We start from the raw sequence: 21053 nt of genomic DNA on the forward strand, positions 1-21053 counted from the left end.
TCCGGGATCAGTTCTAAGCATCTGGGAGACATCGCGCACCATCCGCAATCACATCTATCCAGTCGGGGCTAACGAGTGCGCTTCCTACTGCCGCCGCTAGGGGTCGCTGGTCCCGCCCCCGCGCCCCCGCACTGGTTCTGTTTGCGCACGCGTGATTCCTTTCCTCCAGCGTCCCCGCCCCCACACGAGTTACGTTAGGGCGGTGTGTTCCCTGCAATTTCTGACACAGCGAGCGGCGGCCGGGAGCCGAGCGGAAGTCCAGCGCGACTCCCGCTAGAGGAGGGGTGGGGTGAGAAAAGAAACAGTGAGGCCGGAAGTGTGACTAACCCGCCTGCCTCCCTGGGCAGGGGAAGCAGGGACGGGAAGGCGGTGGCCGGGCGGGGTGTGGCCTCGGGAGGTGGAGGGCACTGCGATTGGCCCTCGGCTGTGGCGGCGGCGACGATTGGCTCCTGAGTGCGGAGCGAGGTGAGCAGGGTGGCGGCCGTTGAAATTCAAAAGTGGCGGGTGTGGCGCCGGGGTGGCAGCGCCGGAGCCCGGAACGTGCGTGTTCTGTGTCGCGAGCGCGCGAGGGAACGCGGGTCCCGGTAGCTCCGGCGCCCTGTCCTCTTCCATTGCGCTTCCCCGCCGTGTGTGGCACGGAGCTGGACATGGAGCCGCAGGTGAGTAGGAGTCGGCGCGGGGACGACAACTGGCCGCCCTACCCCCCAGTGCTGACGTGCCGGCGGCCTCAGTTATGCCTGCCTGCCGGGCCAAGGTCGTGCGTCCCCGCACGGTGGAAAGGGATGAGGGGTGGAGAGTGGAGAAGGCAGGAAGCAGCCCCAGGAGTGGGGGTGGGGGGAGTCCACCTGCCTTCCCGCAGCTTCAGGGAGTCCCCCACTCCCTTGCTCACTTTCATGTTTCCAGGATTTCCCACTTCGAATTCTCAGGCTTGTCTGAACGCGTTCCCAACTGTCCATTCCTACTCACTATTGCAGTGTGAGTTCTGAGATGACCACTAGCTCTAGGGAAGTGGTGTCTGAGGCCAAATCCCTGCTGATGTCCTTTCGTGTCCTCTCTCCTCTTTGCGGCCTCTTCGGGGTGTAGGAAGGGGAGAGGGGGAATGGAATACTGTGAACTGAAGGACTCCTCATTATCTCTCCTTCCCCAGGTTTTGCAGAGATCTCTGCTCAGTGGGACTGGTTAACTTAATTTCTTCTCTCATCAGTGCCCTGCCGCACCTCACAACCACCTGCAGCCTCCCCTCTCCAGTGGAGAGAGGTGTGTTTGTGACTGTGAGAGTGGGTTTACTTCTGGTGCCAGAAAAGGCCGCCTGCCTGAATCCTCTGTTTACTAGTATTTCACATTCAGATTTACCCAAAGTCAGGTTTCAACTTGAAGAGAGATAGATACTCTTTGTATCCTGCCAGCCAGAGAGCAGAGCAGTGTGATGTGACAGTGAAAAAGAATAGAAGCCTTCTCATATTTATTTATCACATATTTACTGAGCACCTATTATGTGCTTGGGATGCGGCAGCGAGCAAGCAGAGATCCTGGTCATTATGGAGCTGCCATTCCATGGGGAGACAGGCAATATGTGATAAGTAAATTATCTAATGCTGTTAAGAAGGTGATAAGGGCTATGGAGAAAAGGAAAATTTTGAGCAGATTAAGAGAGGGAGGGGAGGCCAGCTGGCAAGATAGACTGTTAAATTGGGTTGTCTTAGTAAGCTCCATTAAGAAGGTGAGAGTTGAATAAAGACTTGAAAGAGGTGAGGGAAACAGGCAAGTAGTTATTAAGATCATTCCAGGCAGAGGGAATCCGCTAGAGCAAAGCCACTAGAGTTGTGTAGCAAACCCGAAATGGAATGAGCAACGGGGAAGGTTGTGTGGGAAGGGATGTCAGGTAACAGAGAGGGGGTTGTTGAACGCATTGCTCCTCGCAGGGGCCGTTGTGAAGACTTGGATTTTTTTTTCTCTGAGTGAGATGGGGAATCACTGGATGGTTTTAAGCAAAGAGAGACAAGATCTGTCTTACAATTTAAGAGGACCACTCTAGCAGCTGCATTGAGATTAGACTGTAAGGGAGAAAGGATAGAAACAAGGAGAGCTTTTAGGAATGGGGCAGGTTTTCTCAACTTTCACATTATTGACTTCTTATGGGGGGCAGGGGGGATTGTTCTATAAGTTGTCTGTTGTTTAGCAGCACTCCTGGCTTCTACCCACTAGATGACAGTAGCAACCCCCACCTAATCATGACAAAGTGTCTCCAGACATTGTCAAACGTCCCCTGGGGAGTAAAGTCATCCCTAGTTGAGAACCAGTAGAGTGTGATAATCCAGGTGACAGATGATGGTAACTTGGATCATCGTAGTAGCAGGGGAGGTGGTAACAAGTGGTCCGATTCTGGATCTATTTGGAAGATAGAATTGGCCACGTTTGCTGATGTTAGACTTTGTGGTATGTAAGAGAATGAGAGGACTTTGGGTGTATTTGCTTGACCAGCTGAAAGATGGATTTATATCAACTGAGATGGAGGAAGCTGCAGGAGAGCAAGGTTGAAGGAGGGTTGGAAGTCAGGAGGTTAAGATTTGGATGCATTAAGTTTGATGTGTTTATTTGGCTTCCAAGTGGAGACATTGAGGTTAGTTCCCTATGACTTCAGGGTCAAAGTCTGGGCTGGAGACAATAGTTTGGGAGTTGTCAGCATATGAATGGTGTTTAAAGCCATAGGAGTGGCCTAGGGTGTAGATAGAGAATAGAAAGACCACTGTTAAAGTTTGGGGAGATGAAGAGTATCTGCCAGCCAGGTAGGAAAACCAGGAGAGGATGGTCTACCAGGAGCTAAATGAAGCGAGTGTATTAAGGAAGAGAAAGTGATCAGTTGCATCACACGCTGCTGATGGGTCAAGAAACAAAAAGATGAAGAATTGGTTTAGCAACACAAGCAGGCTTGTGACCTTGAGGGCAGTTTTGGTGGAATGGTGGGAGTGAAAGCCTGACTGGGACAGGGTTAGAGAAAAACTCTTTTTGGTTGGAAGTAATAATAGCATGTATTATATACTGATTGGAATGATCCAGGAGAGAGTGAAAATGATGGTGCAGAGGAGAGAAGGAGGGCTTTCTGGAGTGCTGTTCCTGTGTGGTGAGGGTGGGAGTGGATGCGCACGTGCAGGAGATTCCTTAGCAGCAGGGCATCCTGGGAAGTGGATATAGGAGGGGTTCCATGAAAATCTGTTTTTATAGAAGGTTAAATGCATATGCTTATTGTGGAAAGTTGGGAGTCATCCTGTCTAGCTTTATAGATGGGAGAAAAATAAATACTGTACTCTTAGGAGTTGTCCTGTATAAACAAACCTTTGAACACATTTTCTGAACCCACTCAAATTCCAGGGAGGTAGGTCTTTAGTTGATCCACTATGGTAGTGTAGGGAGAATGAAGGGCACAGGTAATTTAAAAATGCAGTGTTTGACCTTGAAATACTTAAAAGAAAAATTTAGTTTTCATACTACATTTGATTAAAGTGAATTAAAATCATCATTCTTTGTGCACATTTCTGCAGGTGGAAGGAAAAGAGAACACCACCACCTTTTTTTTTCCTTTTTATTTGTATAGGAGCCAATGGTTTGGATGTATTGCAGTTTATTTGAGCATTTCCCTGCTGGTGGACATCTAATTTCATTCCTTGAAAAATGTATTGAGGGAATTCCCTGGCAGTCTGATGGTTAGGACTCCGTGCTTTCACTGCCGAGGGCACAGGTTTGATCCCTGGTCGGGAACTAAGATCCCGCAAGCTGTTCAGCGCTGCCCAAAATTTTTTTTAAAAAGTATTGAGTCCTACCATGTAGCAGACATTGTACTGGGCACTCTGGTTCTATAGTTGTGAACAAAACAGGCATGTTCTTGTGATGCTCACAGTCTAATGTTAGGAAAGACAATAAACCAATAAACTAAAAATTTTAAAACCAGGATATCAAATTGTTTTCTCTTTAGTGATGTTCTGTGAACGTCCTCAACCTCACTTTCCCAAAGTTGAACTTAGCATCTCTTAAAAATTAGCCCTTCAGGCACTCTCAGATCTCTCCATATTATTTCTTACAACGGCATGTGAATCTACAATGGTTTTAAAATGAGAAGTTTAATTAAAAAACAAACAAACCCAGATTTTCCTTCTGTGATCTTGGGAACCAGGGCAGGCTTCTTGGAGTCAGCCTGGACTCCATCTCCTTCACTACCTGACAACCAGCTACTCCCCCCCCACTCCCACACCAGCTCTGCTTAGCCATCAAACTCTTAGAACATCCCCTCTCAACTGAGTTCCATGAGAATTAAGATCTAATTCCCTAAGGCATCCTTTGTATCTAATGCATTAACTTCTCTCTGAGACACCTAGAATGGTAGGAGCTCTTTTTTATATTCTTGGGAGAATTGAGAAAACAGATCATTTTCTGTAGAGCTTAATTCTCTTGTACCCCAGTTTGGAAAGGCTGCCCTAGAAAGTAAGCTCTGGGCAGGCAGGGACTTTACATTCATTACTGTCACCCCGGAGCCTAGAAGACCAGTCATTCAACAAATCTAGTGCAACAAATCCTTGTTGAATGGATGAATGAAGGAATGACGCCATCCCTCTGCTGTGATAACCCTCATCTTCTATTTCCGTTCATTCATTGCTCACAGTTCACTTTTTCAATAAAGATCGAGTCATACTATTCTCATGTTTAAAAATCATCAGTGTCCCTCTTGTCTTCAGTAGACCCCAGATTCCTTATCGCGGCATACCACTGCCACGGTCTTTCCCTTCTACCTCTCTTCTCCTCTCCCCACTTTCTATGCGCATCCCTGTGTTCACTTGAACAGAATAATTTGTCATTCCTTACAAGTCCCTCTCCTTGCTTTCTGCTTGGAATGCTCCTCCTTGGCCCAAGCCCGTCAAGCCAACTCTTCCTCATCTTCAAGGCTTGGCCTAAAAATACTTTGTAGAATTGTGTCTGACACTCTCCCTATCTAAACTGGATGCCCACCGCTCCTTTGGGATCCTTTTATGATAGCACTTGGTAAAGATTTAATCATCTCTTTAAATGCTTCGCTTGCCTACTGTCCTGTCACAGTCTTGAGGGCAGGGACCACGTCTGTTACTCCAGAATCCAGATCATTTCCTGGCATGTAATCGGAACTTTGTAAATATTGAATGAATGAAATAAACTGAAGGGCAGAGAGAGATTGGCCTTGGAATTAACAGTTACCTATAGTGAAACTCAGAAGTTGATCTATACATGGTGCTTTCCTAATGGTGGGATAGGAGTAGGGTGACCACCTGTCCTGTTTTGCATAGGAATGACCTGGTTTTAACACTGAAATGCTGTGTCCCAAGAAACCTCTCAGTTCTTGGCAAGCCAGAATAGTTGGTCATCCTACATAGGAGTAACCATAGGGTGGGCATGATCCCCAGGCACTGAACTGGGCTGCTTAGAGGAGAGGATCTTTCTTTCCCACGCCCCTACCTCACACCTGTACTTCAGTGGTCTCCAGACTGGTCATGCCCCTGCTTCCTCGTCTTCCCCATGCAAGTCAGCCTACTTACATACACCTCATTATTATTTATTTATTTGTTTATAAATTTATTTATTTTTGGCTGCATTGAGTCTTCGTTGCAGCGCGTGGGCTTTCTCTAGTTGTAGTGACCAGGGGCTCTCTTCGTTGCTGTGCATGGGCTTCTTATTGCGGTGGTTTCTCTTGTTGCAGAGCACGGTCTCTAGGTGCGCAGGCTTCAGTAGTTGTGGCTCGCGGGCTCTAGAGCACAGGCTCAGTAGTTGTGGCTCATGGACTTAGTTGTTCCACTGCATGTGGGATCTTCCTGGACCAGGGCTCGAACCCGTGTCCCCTGCATTGGCAGGTGGATTCTTAACCAGTGTGCCACCAGGGGAGTCCCTATTATTATTTATAATAGGCTCTTTTGTATGTTTTTCACATGCCTGATCAGAAACTGTATCTGGCTCTCCATATATGCAGGACTAAAGCCTAAATTCCTTAGCTTGGCATCAATGCCCTATGGGACAGTGTGGTCAAGTGGTTACAAACATGGCCTCCAGAACCAGACTGTCTAGATTCTAACCCTGGCTTTGCTTTTTATTCACTGATGACTTTAGACCAGCTAGTTTACCTCTCAGCCTTCCTTCCCTCATCTGCAAAATGAGGCTAATAATAGCTCCCCCTCAGTGGGCTGGGAGGTTTAAGTCAGTTGATACAGATAAAGCATTTGAAACAGTTCCTAATAAATGTTACCTGCTCCTCCTACCCAGTCTTCAACCTTATTCTTCCAACTCTCTCCCTTGTTTATGATCTCAGCTTTGCTTAAAAGGGCGGAGTGGTTTCCCAGCTGTACCATGTGCAAGCTTAAGGTTTTGCCTTCCGAAAGGAGTGTTCCTTTTCCCTGCTTTTTTAAGCACTGGCCTTAAACTTAGCTGAAATTCAGCATCTGTCCAGCTATTCCCTTAGGGATTGTGTTACGTCCCACCTCTCTCCATGGTTTTTAGATGACACATCATCTGTGAGCTGCAGTTTGTGGCACAAGAGGTACTCATATGATGCTTGTTGGTGGTGATGGGAATTAGGCTGGGGGGCCATAAATGGGAGTTCTTGGGACATTTGGGCCACAGGGTATTGTCTGAAGGGTCTCTCTCTTCCCAGCAGAGGTCCCCCTTGTTGGAAGTGAAGGGGAACATAGAGCTGAAGAGAGCCCTGGCCAAAGCCCCTTCCCGGCTCCCTCTCCCGGGAAGCAGGCTGAAGAGGGGTCCCGACCAGATGGAGGAGGACTTGGAGCCTGAGAAGGTGAGCTGGGTTTGGAAATCCATGTATGTTTGTGTGTGTGTGTGTGTGTGTGTGTGTGTGTGTTTGTGTGTGTATAAAACCATCAGAGAGGGTAACTATGGACTCCGCCCCCTATCTTTGTCTTTCCCCAGAAAAGGACACGAGGCCTGGGCACCAAAGTTGCCACGTCCCACCCCAGAGCAATGGCCCTCACCACTGTGCCACAGACAAAAGGCCAGACCGCAGGTGGGCTCCAAGGCACAAAGTCCAGTTTTCTTCAACTGACTTATTTCTTTTTCTTTTTCTTTTCATTAAATCTTAGCTTTGAATAGGTAATATGTTTCACTTATTTCAAAATTCCGAAGGCACAAAAGTTGTTATACAGTGAAAAATCTCCCTCCTGCTCATGTTCCCCAGGCGCCCAGTCCCCCCGCCAGGGGCAACTGTGAGTCCTTCCAGGGATGTTCTGTGGGTTTGCAAGCAAATATGGGCATGTTCCCCAACATGTTTTACACACATGCTAGCGTACTTTACACCTGGTTCTGACCCCTTGCTCTTTTTGCTTGTCTTGATCCAACTTGTTTCTTGGCTTATTGGTCCTAGGAAGGCTATCTCTAGGAGTTGGTCAGATTTAAGGGAAGAAGGAAGTTATCTTATTTCTTCTAATCCTCTGAAAAAGCAGCTCCTCTGCCTTTGGCCCAGCCAGAGTACATGCCATCCTGAGAATCATGACTCTGCTTTTCCTGTCTCCAATCTCCCGACAGTGCTGAAAATTCCCAGGAAGACAGGACCCCGATGTTCCACAGCTATCGCCACAGGTAACAGTGCTTAAGAGCTGGGGCCGAGAAGGGATTGGGGGTAAAAAGGGAAGGATGGAGGTGGAGGGACCCTGATGCTATAATTCCTTATGTCACCTCCCCAATTCTCTAGTGCTGAAGAATCAGAAGCCAGGCCCTGCTGTTCCTGCCCAGAAGCCTGGCAGTAGGTGACAAATATAATCCTTGGGTGAGAGGCTGGGATAGGGAAGAGGAGGTGGTGAGTACCCAGAAAAATCCTTTTGGTTTCTTCCCTGTCTGAAGAAGAAGGAGATGGAGGGTCAGCTGTGGAGGCCCTAAAGGCTAGGAGGGAGGAGAGAGTGAGACAGAGGCAGGAGTTCCCTGACCTTTGTCTTTTCTGTGCCCATCTTAGCAACAGCTGCTCCTCCTGTGGTGGGAAGGAAGAAACCCAGCAAACGTCCGGCCTGGGACTTAAAGGGTCAGTTATGTGACCTAAACGCAGAGCTGAAATGCTGCCGTGAGAGGACCCAGATGTTGGACCAGGAGAACCAACAGTTGCGGAACCAGCTCAGGGAGGCCCAGCAACAGGCCACGGCCCTGGGGGCAGAGTGCAGGACACTGGAAGAGGAGTCGGCCAGGATGCGGGCCCAGGCTGAGCAGGGCCAACAGGAGCTGGGGAACCTGAGCTCCCGGGTCCTGGAGCTGGAAGAGCGGCTGGGCACGCAGGAGGGCTTAGTGCAAGAGCTCCAGAAAGAACAGCTGGAATTGCAGGAGGAGCGGAGGGGACTGGCTGCCCTTCTGGAGGAGCAGGAGGTAAGGGCCAGCTTCTCGCCAAATGCTGACCCTTCTTTCTAGGTTGCCCAGAAGTCACTTTGGGCTTCAAATCCCTGACCACCTCTCTCTGGCAGTACACCTCGGTCCCCTACCCTGCTCCCCCGTTGTCCCCACCCCCCCGCCCATTCTTGACTCTGTCTTGCTTTCTGCCCCACTTCACCCTATCCTGACTCTGTTTCCGTATCTCCCCCGGGTCTGTGTTGCCTCTACTTCTCCTCCCTCCTTCTTCTTTCTCTCTCTTTTCCTGATAAAAATTCTCACGCATTCTCTCTCCTTCTTCTCATCCATTTGACTCCTTGGCGAGCACCAACTAGATTGCATTACTTGTAGTCTCTCAAATGACTCGATTCTCAATTCAGGGCATTTTGCATATACACGTCCCTCTTTGTGGAATATTCTTTCTGCACTCCATCCTTCCCTTGGTCCACTCCAATACTTTTGGGTGTCAGCCTAGATATCATCCTCCTTGTGCCGCTTCTGGATGCTCCCATAGCACTCCCTATTCTAGTACTATGATTCGTATTTCCTTATCTCTTTCTTTACCAGACTGTCAAGTCCTTGGGTCAGGGCCCAGCCCACCTCCCACCCCCCCATCCCATCATGACTTGTTCTTGTTCTTGGTTGCATCTCACCCTCTGTGTCTGCTCTGTTCTGGACAGAGGAGGCTACAGGCATCAGAAGCTGCTCTGTCGGGCAGCCAAGCGAAGGTGGCATCCCTGTGCCAGGAGGCTGCGGCCCAGGCGGCCTTACTGGCTAAACGGGAAGAACGTCTCCATGGGCTCGAGATGGAGCGCCGGCGGCTACACAACCAGCTGCAGGAACTCAAAGGCAATGTCCGTGTCTTCTGCCGGGTCCGCCCCGTCCTTCCAGGGGAGTCCACCCCACCCCCTGGTTTCCTGCTATTTCCCTCCGGCCCCAGCGGGCCCTCTGACCCTCCAACCCGACTCAGCCTCTCCCGGTCTGATGAGCGGCGTGGGACTCTGAGTGGGGCGCCAGCCGCCCCCACCCGCCATGACTTCTCCTTTGACCGGGTATTCCCACCAGGGAGTGGACAGGACGAAGTGTTTGAAGAGATTTCCATGCTTGTCCAGTCAGCCCTGGATGGCTACCCAGTATGCATCTTTGCCTACGGCCAGACAGGCAGCGGCAAGACCTTCACCATGGAGGGTGGGCCTGGGGGAGACCCCCAGGTGGAGGGGCTGATCCCCCGGGCCCTGCGGCACCTCTTCTCTGTGGCCCAGGAGCTAAGTGGCCAGGGCTGGACCTACAGCTTTGTGGCAAGTTACGTAGAGATCTACAATGAGACTGTCCGAGACCTGCTGGCCACTGGGACCCGGAAGGGCCATGGGGGTGAGTGTGAGATTCGCCGGGCAGGGCCAGGGAGCGAGGAGCTTACTGTCACCAACGCCCGATATGTTCCTGTCTCCTGTGAGAGAGAGGTAAGTGCTGAGGGGCACTAGGCCTGGACACTGGGGAGGCATGGGCAGGGTGACAAGGATGGAGGTGGACAAGCAAGGGCAGGAGAATGCTGAGGATGAGGAAGGGTGAGTGGTGAGGGTAGGTTACACATTCAGTTTTGGCTGGTGGGCTATGAGGTGCATCCGCTTTTGTGGAACCAAGGAGTGGAGAGAAGTGGTGGGCCTGCTGAAGTGGGTGCCACTGGGCCTTGTCCGTCAATCTCAGGTCTCACCTCTGCCCACTCTTCTTGCTCAGTTCACGACATCCATGCTGGCCTCCTGGCTGTTGCTCAGCCAGCTCATCACACCCTCAGATCAGGGCCTTTGCACGTGCTGTCTCCTTTACCTGAACATTCCTGCTCCTCTCCTGGAAGGGCTTGCTCCCTTGCTTAAGATTTTAAGGCATTGAGGCCATCCCTGGCCATCCTTTTTTTTTTCCCTAACTTTTGGCCACACTGCACAGCTTGTGAGATCTTAGTTCCCCAACCAGGGATTGAACCCGGGCCCCAGCAGTGAAAGCACAGAGTCCTAACCACTAGACCACCAGGGAATTCCTGCTGGCCATCCTTTCTAAAATTGCAACCTTCACCCTCACACACTATTTTTCTGTTTTATTTTACTCCTTAGTACTCTCGGACACACTGTGTATTTTCCTTATTTTGCTAGCTAGAAGGAAAGCATCAGGAGGGCAGGTGCTGAGTCTTGCTCATCGCCTTACCTGACCTAGCTATGTACTGACTTCTGCCTGCCTTTGCCTCTTGCTGCTCTCCATCCCCAGGTGGAGGCCCTGCTCCATCTGGCCCGCCAGAACCGGGCTGTGGCCCGCACAGCCCAGAATGAACGATCGTCGCGAAGTCACAGTGTGTTCCAGCTGCAGATCTCTGGGGAGCATGCTGGCCGAGGCCTGCAGTGCACGGCCCCCCTCAGCCTTGTAGACCTGGCTGGGAGTGAGCGGCTAGACCCCGGCTTGGCCCTCGGCCCTGGGGAGCGGGAACGCCTTCGGGAAACGCAGGCCATTAACAGCAGCTTGTCCACTCTGGGGCTGGTCATCATGGCCTTGAGCAACAAGGTAGTAATGGGGGTGGGGGCAGGCAGACCCAGGGAGAGGTTGGGGCTGGCCATGCTGAACCCAGCCCTGTCCTAACCACCTGTCCCCCCCAACCCTCTAGGAGTCCCACGTGCCTTACCGGAACAGCAAGCTGACCTACCTGCTGCAGAACTCTCTGGGCGGCAGCGCTAAGATGTAAGGGGAAGGGGTGGGCTGGGAACCACAATGTTGGGGTCAGGGTGGGGGAGGCAACACCGTGAAGACCTGGTCCAGGCTCTGCCCAGCCACTGATGCTGGGGCTTGGCCCCCTTTCTCTCCACAGGCTCATGTTTGTGAACATTTCCCCGCTAGAAGAGAACGTCTCCGAGTCCCTCAACTCCCTACGCTTTGCCTCCAAGGTGCGGTCACTACCAGTGCCATCCCTGTCAGGCCTCCTGGGAATTATAGGCTTCTCCACCCCTACCCTGCTGTCCTTCAGGCCAGGGGGCATGGTTCATCCAGAATGGATGTACATTTGCCAGGCATCTGGGGCACTACCTACCTGGATCCTTTTTTTTTTTTTTTTTTTTAAACTATTGACTTTTGGGGGTTTTTAATTAAGTTTTTAAAAATAGGTAGTTGAAAGGTCAAAACTATATCAATAGAAAGCTATGTACAACAAGTGAGATTTAACCACTGCCCCTGTCCCCATTCTCCCCACTTGCCCTAGTAATCATTTTCATCATTTATCATTTTACTTATCCTTCCAATGTTTCTTTTTGCAAATACAAGCAACATGCATGGGATTTCCCTCCTTATATGACATCTCTTCTCCCCGCTCATATATTATGTCATATATTATGTTGTCCCGTGCTTTTTTCTTTTTTCTTTTTTTTTTTTTTTTTTTTTGATTAACAAGACAGCCCCAGAATTATTCCCCACCAGCACAGAGATGATCCCATTATTTTTACATCTGCCTAGAACTCCACTGTGTAGATGCACCAAAGTTTATCCACCAGTTCCCTCTACTGGACACTTGGATTATTTCCACCCTTTTACTATTACATACAAGGCCATGTTTGCTAACCTTGTACATTATCATTTTATATTTGTTTAGTTACATCTAACTATCTAGGGAGAGAGTCCTTGAAATGGAATTCCTGTATCAGAGACATACACGTTTTTCACACTATTCCAAATAGTGTGAATTTAGGCTCCAATCCCCACAAAGATCAGCTGTGTCCATGACCATGAATTCTCTAGGAGACTTAAGCTCCCTCTACTAGAGTTAAGTCAGGATGTTTCTTTACTGTCTGCCTCCAGAGGGTAATTTTTTCCTCTGGTTACTTGTTTTCCTGAGGGTATAGTCCTACGATATGTTCTGGCTTTATTCAGGGTCTCTGATCTTGTATGCCCTTCTGTACTCTTGCTGCCATGGTAGTAGTCAGCCACCTTAGCACCCTGCCCTGGTCTACTTTAATCAGGATTTCCCTTGCAATCTTGCAAGTTCAAGTAAAGTTCTTTTTTTTTTAGTTTATGTATTTTTGGCTGCTTTGGGTCTTCATTGCTGTGCGTGGGCTTTCTCTGGTTGCGGCAAGCGGGGGCTGCACAGGCTTCTTATTGCGGTGGCTTCTTGTGGGAGCATGGGCTCTAGGCGCACGGGCTTCAGTAGTTGTGGCTCGCAAGGCTCTAGGCGCACAGGCTTCAGTAGTTGTGGTGCAGGGGCTTAGTTGCTTTGCGGCAAGTGGGATCTGCCCGGACCAGGCCTCAAACCCGTGTCCCCTGCGTTGGCAGGCGGATTCTTAACCTCTGTACCACCAGGGAAGTCCCCAAGTAAAGTTCTATCAACATCATTAACACCCAACAGCATGAACTCTTTAATAGCCTCCAATACCCAGTTGATGTTGAATTTCCCTGTTGTCTCAGAAATGACTTTTATACATTAGGTTTGCTCTGTTCAGGATCAAAGCAAGGGCTGCCCATTTCATTTGGTTGAAATTGTCTCGAGTTTCTTTTTAAATTTTTATTTATTTATTTATGGCTGCATTGCATCTTCGTTGCTGTGCACGGGCTTTCTCTAGCTGTGGCGAGCCGGGGCTACTCTTCATTGCAGTGCGTGGGCTTCTCACTGTGGTGGCTTCTCTTGTTGCGGAGCACGGGATCTAGGTGCGCGGGCTTCAGTAGTTGTGGCACATGGGCTTAGTTGCTCCACAGCATGTGGGATCTTCCCGGCGAGTAGGGCTTGAACCTGTGTGCCCTGCATTGGCAGGCGGATTCTTAACCACTGCACCACCAGAGAAGTCCGAGTTTCTTTTAATCTATAATAATCTCATCCCCTTTTATAGCATTTATTTGTTGAAGAAGTAGGGTCATTTGTCCTATAGAATATACCATATTCTAGATTTTGGCTGGTTGCTTCCTCTTTCCTTCACAATTTTTGTAGATTTAGAGGCTTGATTTGAATCAGGTTTAAATTTCTTGGGAAAAAACTTCGATGGTATGATACGCTTTCTATTGCATCATATCAGGAGGCACCTAGTATCTAGTTGTTCCACTTTTTTTCCCCCTTCCCCTAATTGTTCCACTTTTAATGATATAAAAATTGATCATTGGATTTGGGTATTGTCAGCCTGATCTATCCATTTAAAAACTCCCTATCAACTTTTTCCCCTAGTGATTTTATCAGTGATGCTATCTAGATCTATTATTAGGGAGTTTTTAAATGGTGATTTTTTAAAAAATGGTGATTTTCTAATTTTCTCAGTTCTACATTTATTAATCACTATTCTTCTATAAATAACTCCCCCACACCATCTATTTGGTTATTCTGAAATTTAGTCCATATAAGTAAGATGGAATAAATGCTAGATTCTTTATCAATTTTCAGTATTACAAGTTGGTATCTTGGCAACTTTCAAAGGTGAACAGTGAGTTTTTTATCCAGGAGGTAACATCTTACAGATACTTGTACTTTTGGTATATATCCTTTGCTGTCATTATTCTTTGATGCTCAAATTGCCCATCTTTGGCCAGTGGAAGCTCCAACTTGGCTCCTGTGTCCTTTAGATAGGTCCCCAGTAGTCTTGACTCCAGATCTATCTTGTACATTTCCTCCCCTAGGCTTGGAATCATTAATTTTCCAAATAGCCTTGGTTCCTAAATTTGTGTTGTTCTTGTTTTATCTAGCTTATTAAGCATTAGTGTTGGGAGGGCTTTGGGGGTGTCTAGTCCGAGGTACTGCTAGAAACAGAAGCTCCTCTCTCTGCTCCTGTGTGGGGCTTTTGTCCCTTCTCAGGCCTTTCTTCCTCTTCCAGACCTAGAATACCTAGTGGGCATGGGAGAACTGAGACCAGCCTAAACCTCCTTTCAGAGCCCTTACTTTAGGATTCTCTGAGGGCAGCCCTAATATTGGGGGTTGGGAGGTGATTTGGAGAAAACTGTTCTTTTGGTTACTCTGAAGACTTTTTTTGTCTGTCTACCCCCTGCCCGCAGGTGAACCAGTGTGTTATTGGTACTGCCCAGGCCAATAGGAAATGAAGACGGATCTAGATTTTTTTGTGTGTGTGTGTGTGAGAGAGAGAGAGAGAGAGAGACACACACACACGGGGAAGGGGGGCGGTGGGGGGTGCTTTATTGGGAGGGGGGCATTGTGATACCTGGACCTATCAAATAAAGAAGAGGGTTTTTTGTTTGTTTTTTTTTAAATAAAGGTTTTATTAGCGGTTGCCCAATAAGGGAGATATTTTTCATGCCTGTAAAGATGGGAACTGTGTATCTTCCATTCTGCCAAGCATTTGTGTGTGTTTCACGGGGTTAGGGCTTCGGCTTTTCTCCCTAACAGACCATACCCGGAGTTGGGTGGCCTCCAGTTCCCATACCCTGCCCCCGTCGTCCACGTCTAGGAATTGCCCACTAGGTATCCACAGTCACTAGCTCTGTTTCCCCTTTGCCACGGGCCACCCTAGCCCGGGGCAGGAACTCCTCTGGCGAGCGTGGGAAGGTAGGAACCCGAGCCCAGGGGCGGGGCTGGCGCTCCTTCCCACAAACTGCTGGCTCTTTCCTCCCGCTCTTTCCCTGCCTTCCCGTTCGAACCGCTGGGGCTGGCCCCGCCCGCTGCCCATTGGCTGGCTCTTGGCGGCGTCACCGCCTCGGTACTAGCCCTCCCGGTCTGTGGACCCTCCTTGGAAGCGCGGGGCGGGACGCAAGCCCCGACTCCCTCGCGCCAACCGCCGAGGGCCACCGCCCCGTAAAGGAGGGGCTGGGTCCTCCCAGGTGCCGCGCGCGCGGGAGGGGTCACGCGTGCGCAGAAGCGCGGAGACGGTAGGTGGGGGGGCAGCTAGGCACAGCGAGGGGGAGGGCGGGGCACTCGAGGGAGGAGGGCGTGGCGGGGGCAATGAGAAGGGTGAGTGGAGGGCGGGGTCGTGAACTGGGGCTGGGGGGTGGGACTTGGAATGACCCTGAAGGTTGTGGGGGCAGTTAACGGATGTCGTATGGGGTGAGGGCCCGGCCGGAGGCCGGCGGCCGGGAGGGGGAATTTCCTTCTGCCCCGAGGGCAGGTCTCCCTTTGGAGAATGGGGCTGCGGGGATCCCCTCTCCCGCCGGGTCCGACAGTCTGCCCGCCCCATCCGCGGAGAAGGCGCCGCTTGCTCTGCACGCTCCAGGCCTGTGAGAGGTGAGGGAGGTGGGGTGAGGTGGGGCCCGCCCCGCTACCCCCGGCTCCTCCTTCCCCCCAGTCCTCCCCTCCCACCACCCTCCCCCCGCGCCGGTTTGTCCCTCCCCTCCCCTTTCCTCCCCTTCTCTCCCCTCCCCTCCCCTCCCCTCCCTTCCCCTCCCCTCCCCTCCCTTCCCCTCCCCTCCCCTCCCCTCCCCTCCCTTCCCCTCCCCTCCCCTCCCCTCCCCTCCCCTCCCCTCCCCTCCCCTCCCCTCCCCTCCCCTCCTTCCCCCCGCCGCCTCCTCCTCCTGCCGCTGCCGCTGCTTTGGCTGCTGCGTCATACGCCCCAGAGCCGCCGGGACGGAGGGGCTGGGCCTGGGGGCCCCCCGGTCTCTGCCTGCACGCCCCCCGACGCCCAGACGTGCCCTCCCCGCGCGGGGGGTTCGCCTCGGTCTCCCACGTCTGCCTCTGCCCGGCTCCCGGCGGCCCCAGCTGTCACTGGTAAGGAGGCGGCGGGAGGCGCCCGTGGGGGGGGCAGGGAGCCGGGGGTCGGCGCGCAGAGCGCGGGCGGGAGAACCGCGCCTCCCGGGCATCGGGTCGTGTCGGGCCGATTCAAGTACCCTCTCGGACTCACCGTCATGGGGAGTAGAGACCGAGACTGGGACACGCCCCCCTCCCGGGGCACTCAGGGAAGTTATCTAACCCGGGGGTGGGAGCCCCGAATTTAAGGGTAACCTGACATAACCTGGCATCAAGATGATTGTTCTGAATGAGACACGCGGGCCCGGGAAGCAACCGTTTCCACTCTGGAAAACATCTCCAGAAAAAGCTCCTAAAACACATCTCTGGGAAACAGTACCCCAATTATGGTCCCTCTAAACAGCAATAGAAGGTGGTAGTAGAAATTGAGTGGTAACCTTTGCCTTTACAACCATCGTTTCTGCTAAAATCTCAAGGCCAGGATATAACGTCCCAGGGGAGGTCTGGAAGCTGGGAAACTAGAGAACTAGGTTGGTGGGGGGGTGGGGGTAGGGAGAACAGAGCCAGTGGTGACTGTGTTGGGAGAGTTGGAGTCAAGAAGCCCGGGAGGGGGGCCCAGTGGTTTCCCATCCAGGTGTCTCAGGGAAATGGAGACTGGGGGCACACCTGCTTGAGTCCTTGACAGAAAAATAGGCAAAGAAAATGGGAACCAGTTCCTCAGTATTCATAACTTTCTCCTCCCATCCCACTTCTAGCTAGACCCCCCCAGGATGCAATGGCACAGCTCCCCCGGCTGAGCCGCTCTGGTGCCCCCCCACTTTGGGACCCAGCTTCCCCTGCTCCCACCTCAGGCCCCAGGCCTCGACTTTGGGAGGGTCAAGATGTGCTGGCCAGATGGACAGATGGGCTGCTATACTTGGGGACCATCAAAAAGGTAAGACTTTTGATCTCTGACTTCTCACCTTTTCTCATTTCCCTTATCTAGTTCTGACTTCCATTTGATATGTGCTCACCCATTCCAGGTGGACAGTGCTCGGGAGGTGTGTCTGGTCCAGTTTGAGGATGATTCCCAGTTTCTGGTTCTATGGAAAGACATCAGCCCTGGTGAGAGACCTGAGGGTGTGCATCCAGTGGAAAACAAAAACCTGGTGTAGGGGGCAGAAAGGGTTTAAGGACAGGCCTTCTGACACTCTGTTCTTCACAGCTGCCCTCCCTGGGGAGGAACTCCTCTGCTGTGTATGTCGCTCTGAGACTGTGGTCCCTGGGAACCGGCTGGTCAGCTGTGAGAAGTGTCGTCACGGTGAGAGAGCAGGACACCTGAATGCTCCAGCTTGCCCTGGGCCTTCCAGGCTGCCTCTCACCCTTCCCTCTAGCACTGGTCCTTATACCACCTGTCCTGGCCTGAGTCCCCAAGTCACTGCTCTGGCCCATCTCCTCAATCCTGTAACCTCACTCCCTTCCAGCACAGGGAGTGGCAAACATGGGAATGGGACGTGTGAACTCTGCAGGCAGACAGTAGTTCAAATACACCCTTTTCTGCCCATATGACCTTGGGCAAGTCCCTAAACTTTTAGGAGCCACAGCTGCCTCACCTGCTATTAAATTAAAGGTAACACGCCCACCCCAGCAGGACCACGGTCAAGAATGAAATGAGATGGGTAAGACTCCTCCTGTCCCAACACCTAGTGCAGACAGGTATGCAACGCAATGAGTGGTCTATCAACATTATCGTTACTCAGCTTATCACCAGGACTGCCACGTTCCAAGGGCCCCAGCCCCCGGAGAGGGAGAGGGCACATCCTGGGTCTGCCGCCAGTGCGTCTTTGCCATCGCTACCAAGGTAAAGGCACCTTCCTGTGGGAGCCTCCCACCCCAAGCCTCTCCCAAGTCCTTTCTTCCCCCACCCCTGAGGCCGCCTGCCTGTTCCACCTGCAGAGGGGAGGTGCGCTGAAGAAGGGCCCCTATGCCCGGGCCATGCTGGGCATGAAGCTGTCCCTGCCGTACGGACTAAAGGGGTTGGACTGGGACGCTGGGCATCTGAGCAACCGGCAGCAGAGCTACTGTTACTGTGGTGGCCCTGGGGAGTGAGTAGTGAGGGGCGGGGGTTAGGGAATAAGTTGTGGGGCGGGGGGTGGGGGTGGATTCAGGGAACGAAGGAGAAAGAACAGGGTGGCTGGCTGGAGTGTTGAAGGTGTGGGAGAAGGTGGTGAGCTGGGTTTGGGGCAGTTAAGGAGGGGTATTTGGGGGTCACTGGTCCTGTGTTTCCCCTCAGGTGGAACCTGAAGATGCTGCAGTGCAGGAGCTGCCTACAGTGGTTCCATGAGGCCTGCACCCAGTGTCTGAGCAAGCCCCTCCTCTATGGGGACAGGTGAGCCTGGCTGGTCTCTCCAAGAGCTCTGCTCCATCACCTCCATTCCCCACCCTCCCATCCCAGACCCAGTCTCTTCCCAATCTCTGCAGCTTTGCTTACCTGTTGGCCCGGTCCTTGTTTGGGAGTCCCCCCTGCCAGCATGATGTAGTTTTCCTGTGAAAAGTATTTTTCTCCCTCTTGTCCATGTCCAGGTTCTATGAGTTTGAATGCTGTGTGTGTCGGGGGGGCCCTGAGAAGGTCCGGAGGCTACAGCTTCGGTGGTGAGCTGGATGGGGCACGACCTCAGCGTAACTCCTCCCGCAACACCCCCAGTTTTTCACCTTACAGGCCCCCCCAGCCCCCCGCCTTGGGACACCCCCTGGCTTTTGTAACCCTTCTACCACCTTGACAAGTTAATGTTTCTCCAGGGTGGACGTGGCTCATCTTGTCCTCTACCACCTCAGCGTTTGCTGTAAGAAAAAATACTTTGATTTTGACCGTGAGATCCTCCCCTTCACCTCTGAGAATTGGGACAGTTTGCTCCTTGGGGAGGTAAGGGGTAGCGCAGCTCTGGGGGTCCGGGTGGACCAGGGAGATATGGAGAAAAGGGGGAGGGAGGGAATCACTGCTCCCCTGATCCCATTTTCCCTCCCCTCCCCCAGCTCTCAGACACCCCCAAGGGAGAACGTTCTTCCAGGCTCCTCTCTGCTCTCAATAGCCACAAGGACCGGTGAGTTGGAGGGAGGCTCAGAAAGAGATGGAGATATGGTATGGCAGCCTGGGAGGGGAGGGGCTGCAGCCCACCTGGAAGATCACCTCTGAAAAGGACTGAGTAATGACATAGGAGGGTCCCTTTTCTACGGAACTGACCTTATATTATTTTTCTCCTTACCCCAGTTTCATTTCAGGGAGGGAGATTAAGAAGAGGAAATGCTTGTTTGGTCTCCATGCTCGGATCCCTCCCCCTGTGGAGCCCCCTACTGGAGATGGAGCCCCCACCAGGTCACTGGTCCAGGGGGGATGGGGAAATTCTCAGGGTGTATGTATGGAAACGGGGAGGTCTTGGGGTGTCCGGGAGGGGGCTGGGGGGATAAGGAGGCCTCTTACAGCTTCCCTTCAGGGCAGGGCCCTGGGGGAGGGGTCTCACGTCCCCTGGGGAAGCGCCGGAGGCCGGAGCCAGAGCCCCTGAGGAGGAGGCAGAAGGGGAAAATGGAGGAGCTGGGGCCACCCTCAGCAGTGCGCAACCAGCCCGAGCCCCAGGAGCAGAGGGAGCGGGCTCGTCTGCAGAGGGCACTGCAGGTACAAGGGCAGGGGCACCCCGTGGGGCAGATGGTGGTGTGGGAAGACATCAAGGATTATCTCTCAGTCCTTTGCTCCTTCTAGGCCTCAGTGTCTCCACCACCCTCCAGCCCTAACCAGAGTTACCAGGGCAGCAGCGGCTACAACTTCCGGCCCACAGATGCCCGCTGCCTGCCCAGGTCAGTGCACCTCCTGCCTCCAGCCAGGTGTGCTCCCTTGGAACCTCTCTTCCAGTCGTCTACATCTTCTGGACTTTCTCACCCAGAATTCTTTCCCCTCTCTCCCTTGGCTGCCCACTTCTTTTCCTAGAGACACTTAGAGCCAATGTCGGCTTCCCAGTATTCTGGGGACAGGGGTTCCTTGAGGGCAGTGTTTGAGCTCTGCCCTTCTCAGGGGAGGGTCCTGTTCCCCTGCTTCGGGTCCTGACTTTCCCCCTCCCCCAACCCCAGCAGTCCCATCCGGATGTTCGCTTCCTTCCACCCCTCTGCCAGCACCGCAGGGACCTCTGGGGATGGTGAACCCCCAGACAGGTGAGATTCTATTCCTTTACCTGTGATACCTCTGTGCTCTTCACCTCTGTGCTCTTTAAGTTCCTTGGTCTCTAACCGTTTGTTACTCTAATCCACATACGGCCTCCATTTCTGGTCAGTCCTTAATTTCCGTCTGGACTGACAATTGCCTTCTCTCCCTAGGTCACCCCTGGAACTTCACATTGGTTTTCCCACAGACCTCCCTAAAAGTGCCCCCCACTCGATGACTGCCTCATCTTCCTCAGTCCCAGCCCCCTCCCCAGGTCTTCCTAGACGCTCAGCACCCCCTTCTCCCCTGTGCCGTAGTTTGTCTCCTGGAACTGGGGGAGGAGTCCGAGGTGGGGTCGGCTACCTGTCCCGAGGGGACCCCGTCCGGGTCCTTGCTCGTAGAGTACGGCCTGATGGCTCTGTGCAGTACCTGGTTGAGTGGGGAGGAGGGGGCATCTTCTGAACAGCCTGCCTCTGCCCACTTACTTCCCCATTCACATACACCGGCACTTTCATACCCTGACCTCTGACCTCACCTACAGCTGGGATGTACCTGTGGCAGTAGGGGGTACTTCGCCCTACTGCCCAGGCTGGAATCCAGGTGGGGGGTCGGGGAAGAGGCTCTCTCTTCTCTACTCCCTTCATGATTCCTGACCCTTCCCCCATTCCTCTTCCCATTTCCTTTGATGTTATTTTGTTACAGCTTTTTAAATATTTTTAAAAATTATTTAACCCCTGGGGACGGAGACTGAGGAAGGGAGGATGATAAAGGATCCTGGGCTCTGTATCATTGAAATAAAGATAAATAAACAAACTTAGCAGCTCTGAGTCATTCTGAAAGATGAGAACAAAGGGACTAGAAGCACTTCTGATCTTC

General features: G+C 52.1%; 2 protein-coding genes and 1 long non-coding RNA gene across 18 annotated transcripts; 2 read left to right on the forward strand and 1 right to left on the reverse strand.

Annotated features, from left to right (window-relative positions):
• Window positions 1–440: 440 nt before the first annotated feature.
• On the forward strand, window positions 441–14657 carry KIFC1 (kinesin family member C1). Of its 2 annotated transcripts, none has more exons than XM_059077995.2 (11): window positions 441–659; window positions 6665–6805; window positions 6937–7030; window positions 7549–7602; window positions 7715–7765; window positions 7973–8373; window positions 9054–9833; window positions 10630–10920; window positions 11021–11094; window positions 11222–11297; window positions 14371–14610. In XM_059077995.2, exons 1-11 carry the CDS (start codon window positions 648–650, stop codon window positions 14413–14415), a joined length of 2019 nt encoding a protein of 672 aa, XP_058933978.1. In that variant the 5' UTR covers window positions 441–647; the 3' UTR covers window positions 14416–14610. The 2 variants fall into 2 exon arrangements, with proteins under 2 accessions (XP_058933978.1, XP_058933979.1); XM_059077996.2 differs by having other exon boundaries at window positions 468–659; window positions 6668–6805; window positions 14371–14657.
• On the reverse strand, window positions 14581–18798 carry LOC131764588 (uncharacterized). Its single transcript, XR_010835045.1, has 4 exons — window positions 18764–18798; window positions 18480–18533; window positions 17023–17091; window positions 14581–15541 (listed from the first exon to the last, which is right to left on the reverse strand). It is a non-coding gene; the product is annotated as an uncharacterized lncRNA (long non-coding RNA).
• PHF1 (PHD finger protein 1) lies at window positions 15810–20990 on the forward strand. 15 transcript variants are annotated; one of them, XM_059077998.2, is made up of 15 exons: window positions 15810–16030; window positions 16765–16943; window positions 17032–17113; window positions 17214–17309; window positions 17749–17849; window positions 17945–18093; window positions 18282–18377; window positions 18572–18640; window positions 18788–18911; window positions 19022–19089; window positions 19257–19361; window positions 19469–19658; window positions 19743–19837; window positions 20108–20188; window positions 20351–20990. In XM_059077998.2, exons 2-15 carry the CDS (start codon window positions 16785–16787, stop codon window positions 20637–20639), a joined length of 1704 nt encoding a protein of 567 aa, XP_058933981.1. In that variant the 5' UTR covers window positions 15810–16030; window positions 16765–16784; the 3' UTR covers window positions 20640–20990. The 15 variants fall into 15 exon arrangements, 10 of the variants coding, with proteins under 10 accessions (XP_058933981.1, XP_058933983.1, XP_058933980.1 ...); XR_009337872.2 differs by having other exon boundaries at window positions 15819–16030; window positions 19480–19658; XR_010835042.1 differs by having other exon boundaries at window positions 15822–16030; window positions 19480–19658; window positions 19743–19864.
• Window positions 20991–21053: the final 63 nt, after the last annotated feature.

Source organism: Kogia breviceps, chromosome 10 (assembly GCF_026419965.1).
Source record: "Kogia breviceps isolate mKogBre1 chromosome 10, mKogBre1 haplotype 1, whole genome shotgun sequence".
Classification (NCBI taxonomy): domain Eukaryota; kingdom Metazoa; phylum Chordata; class Mammalia; order Artiodactyla; family Physeteridae; genus Kogia; species Kogia breviceps.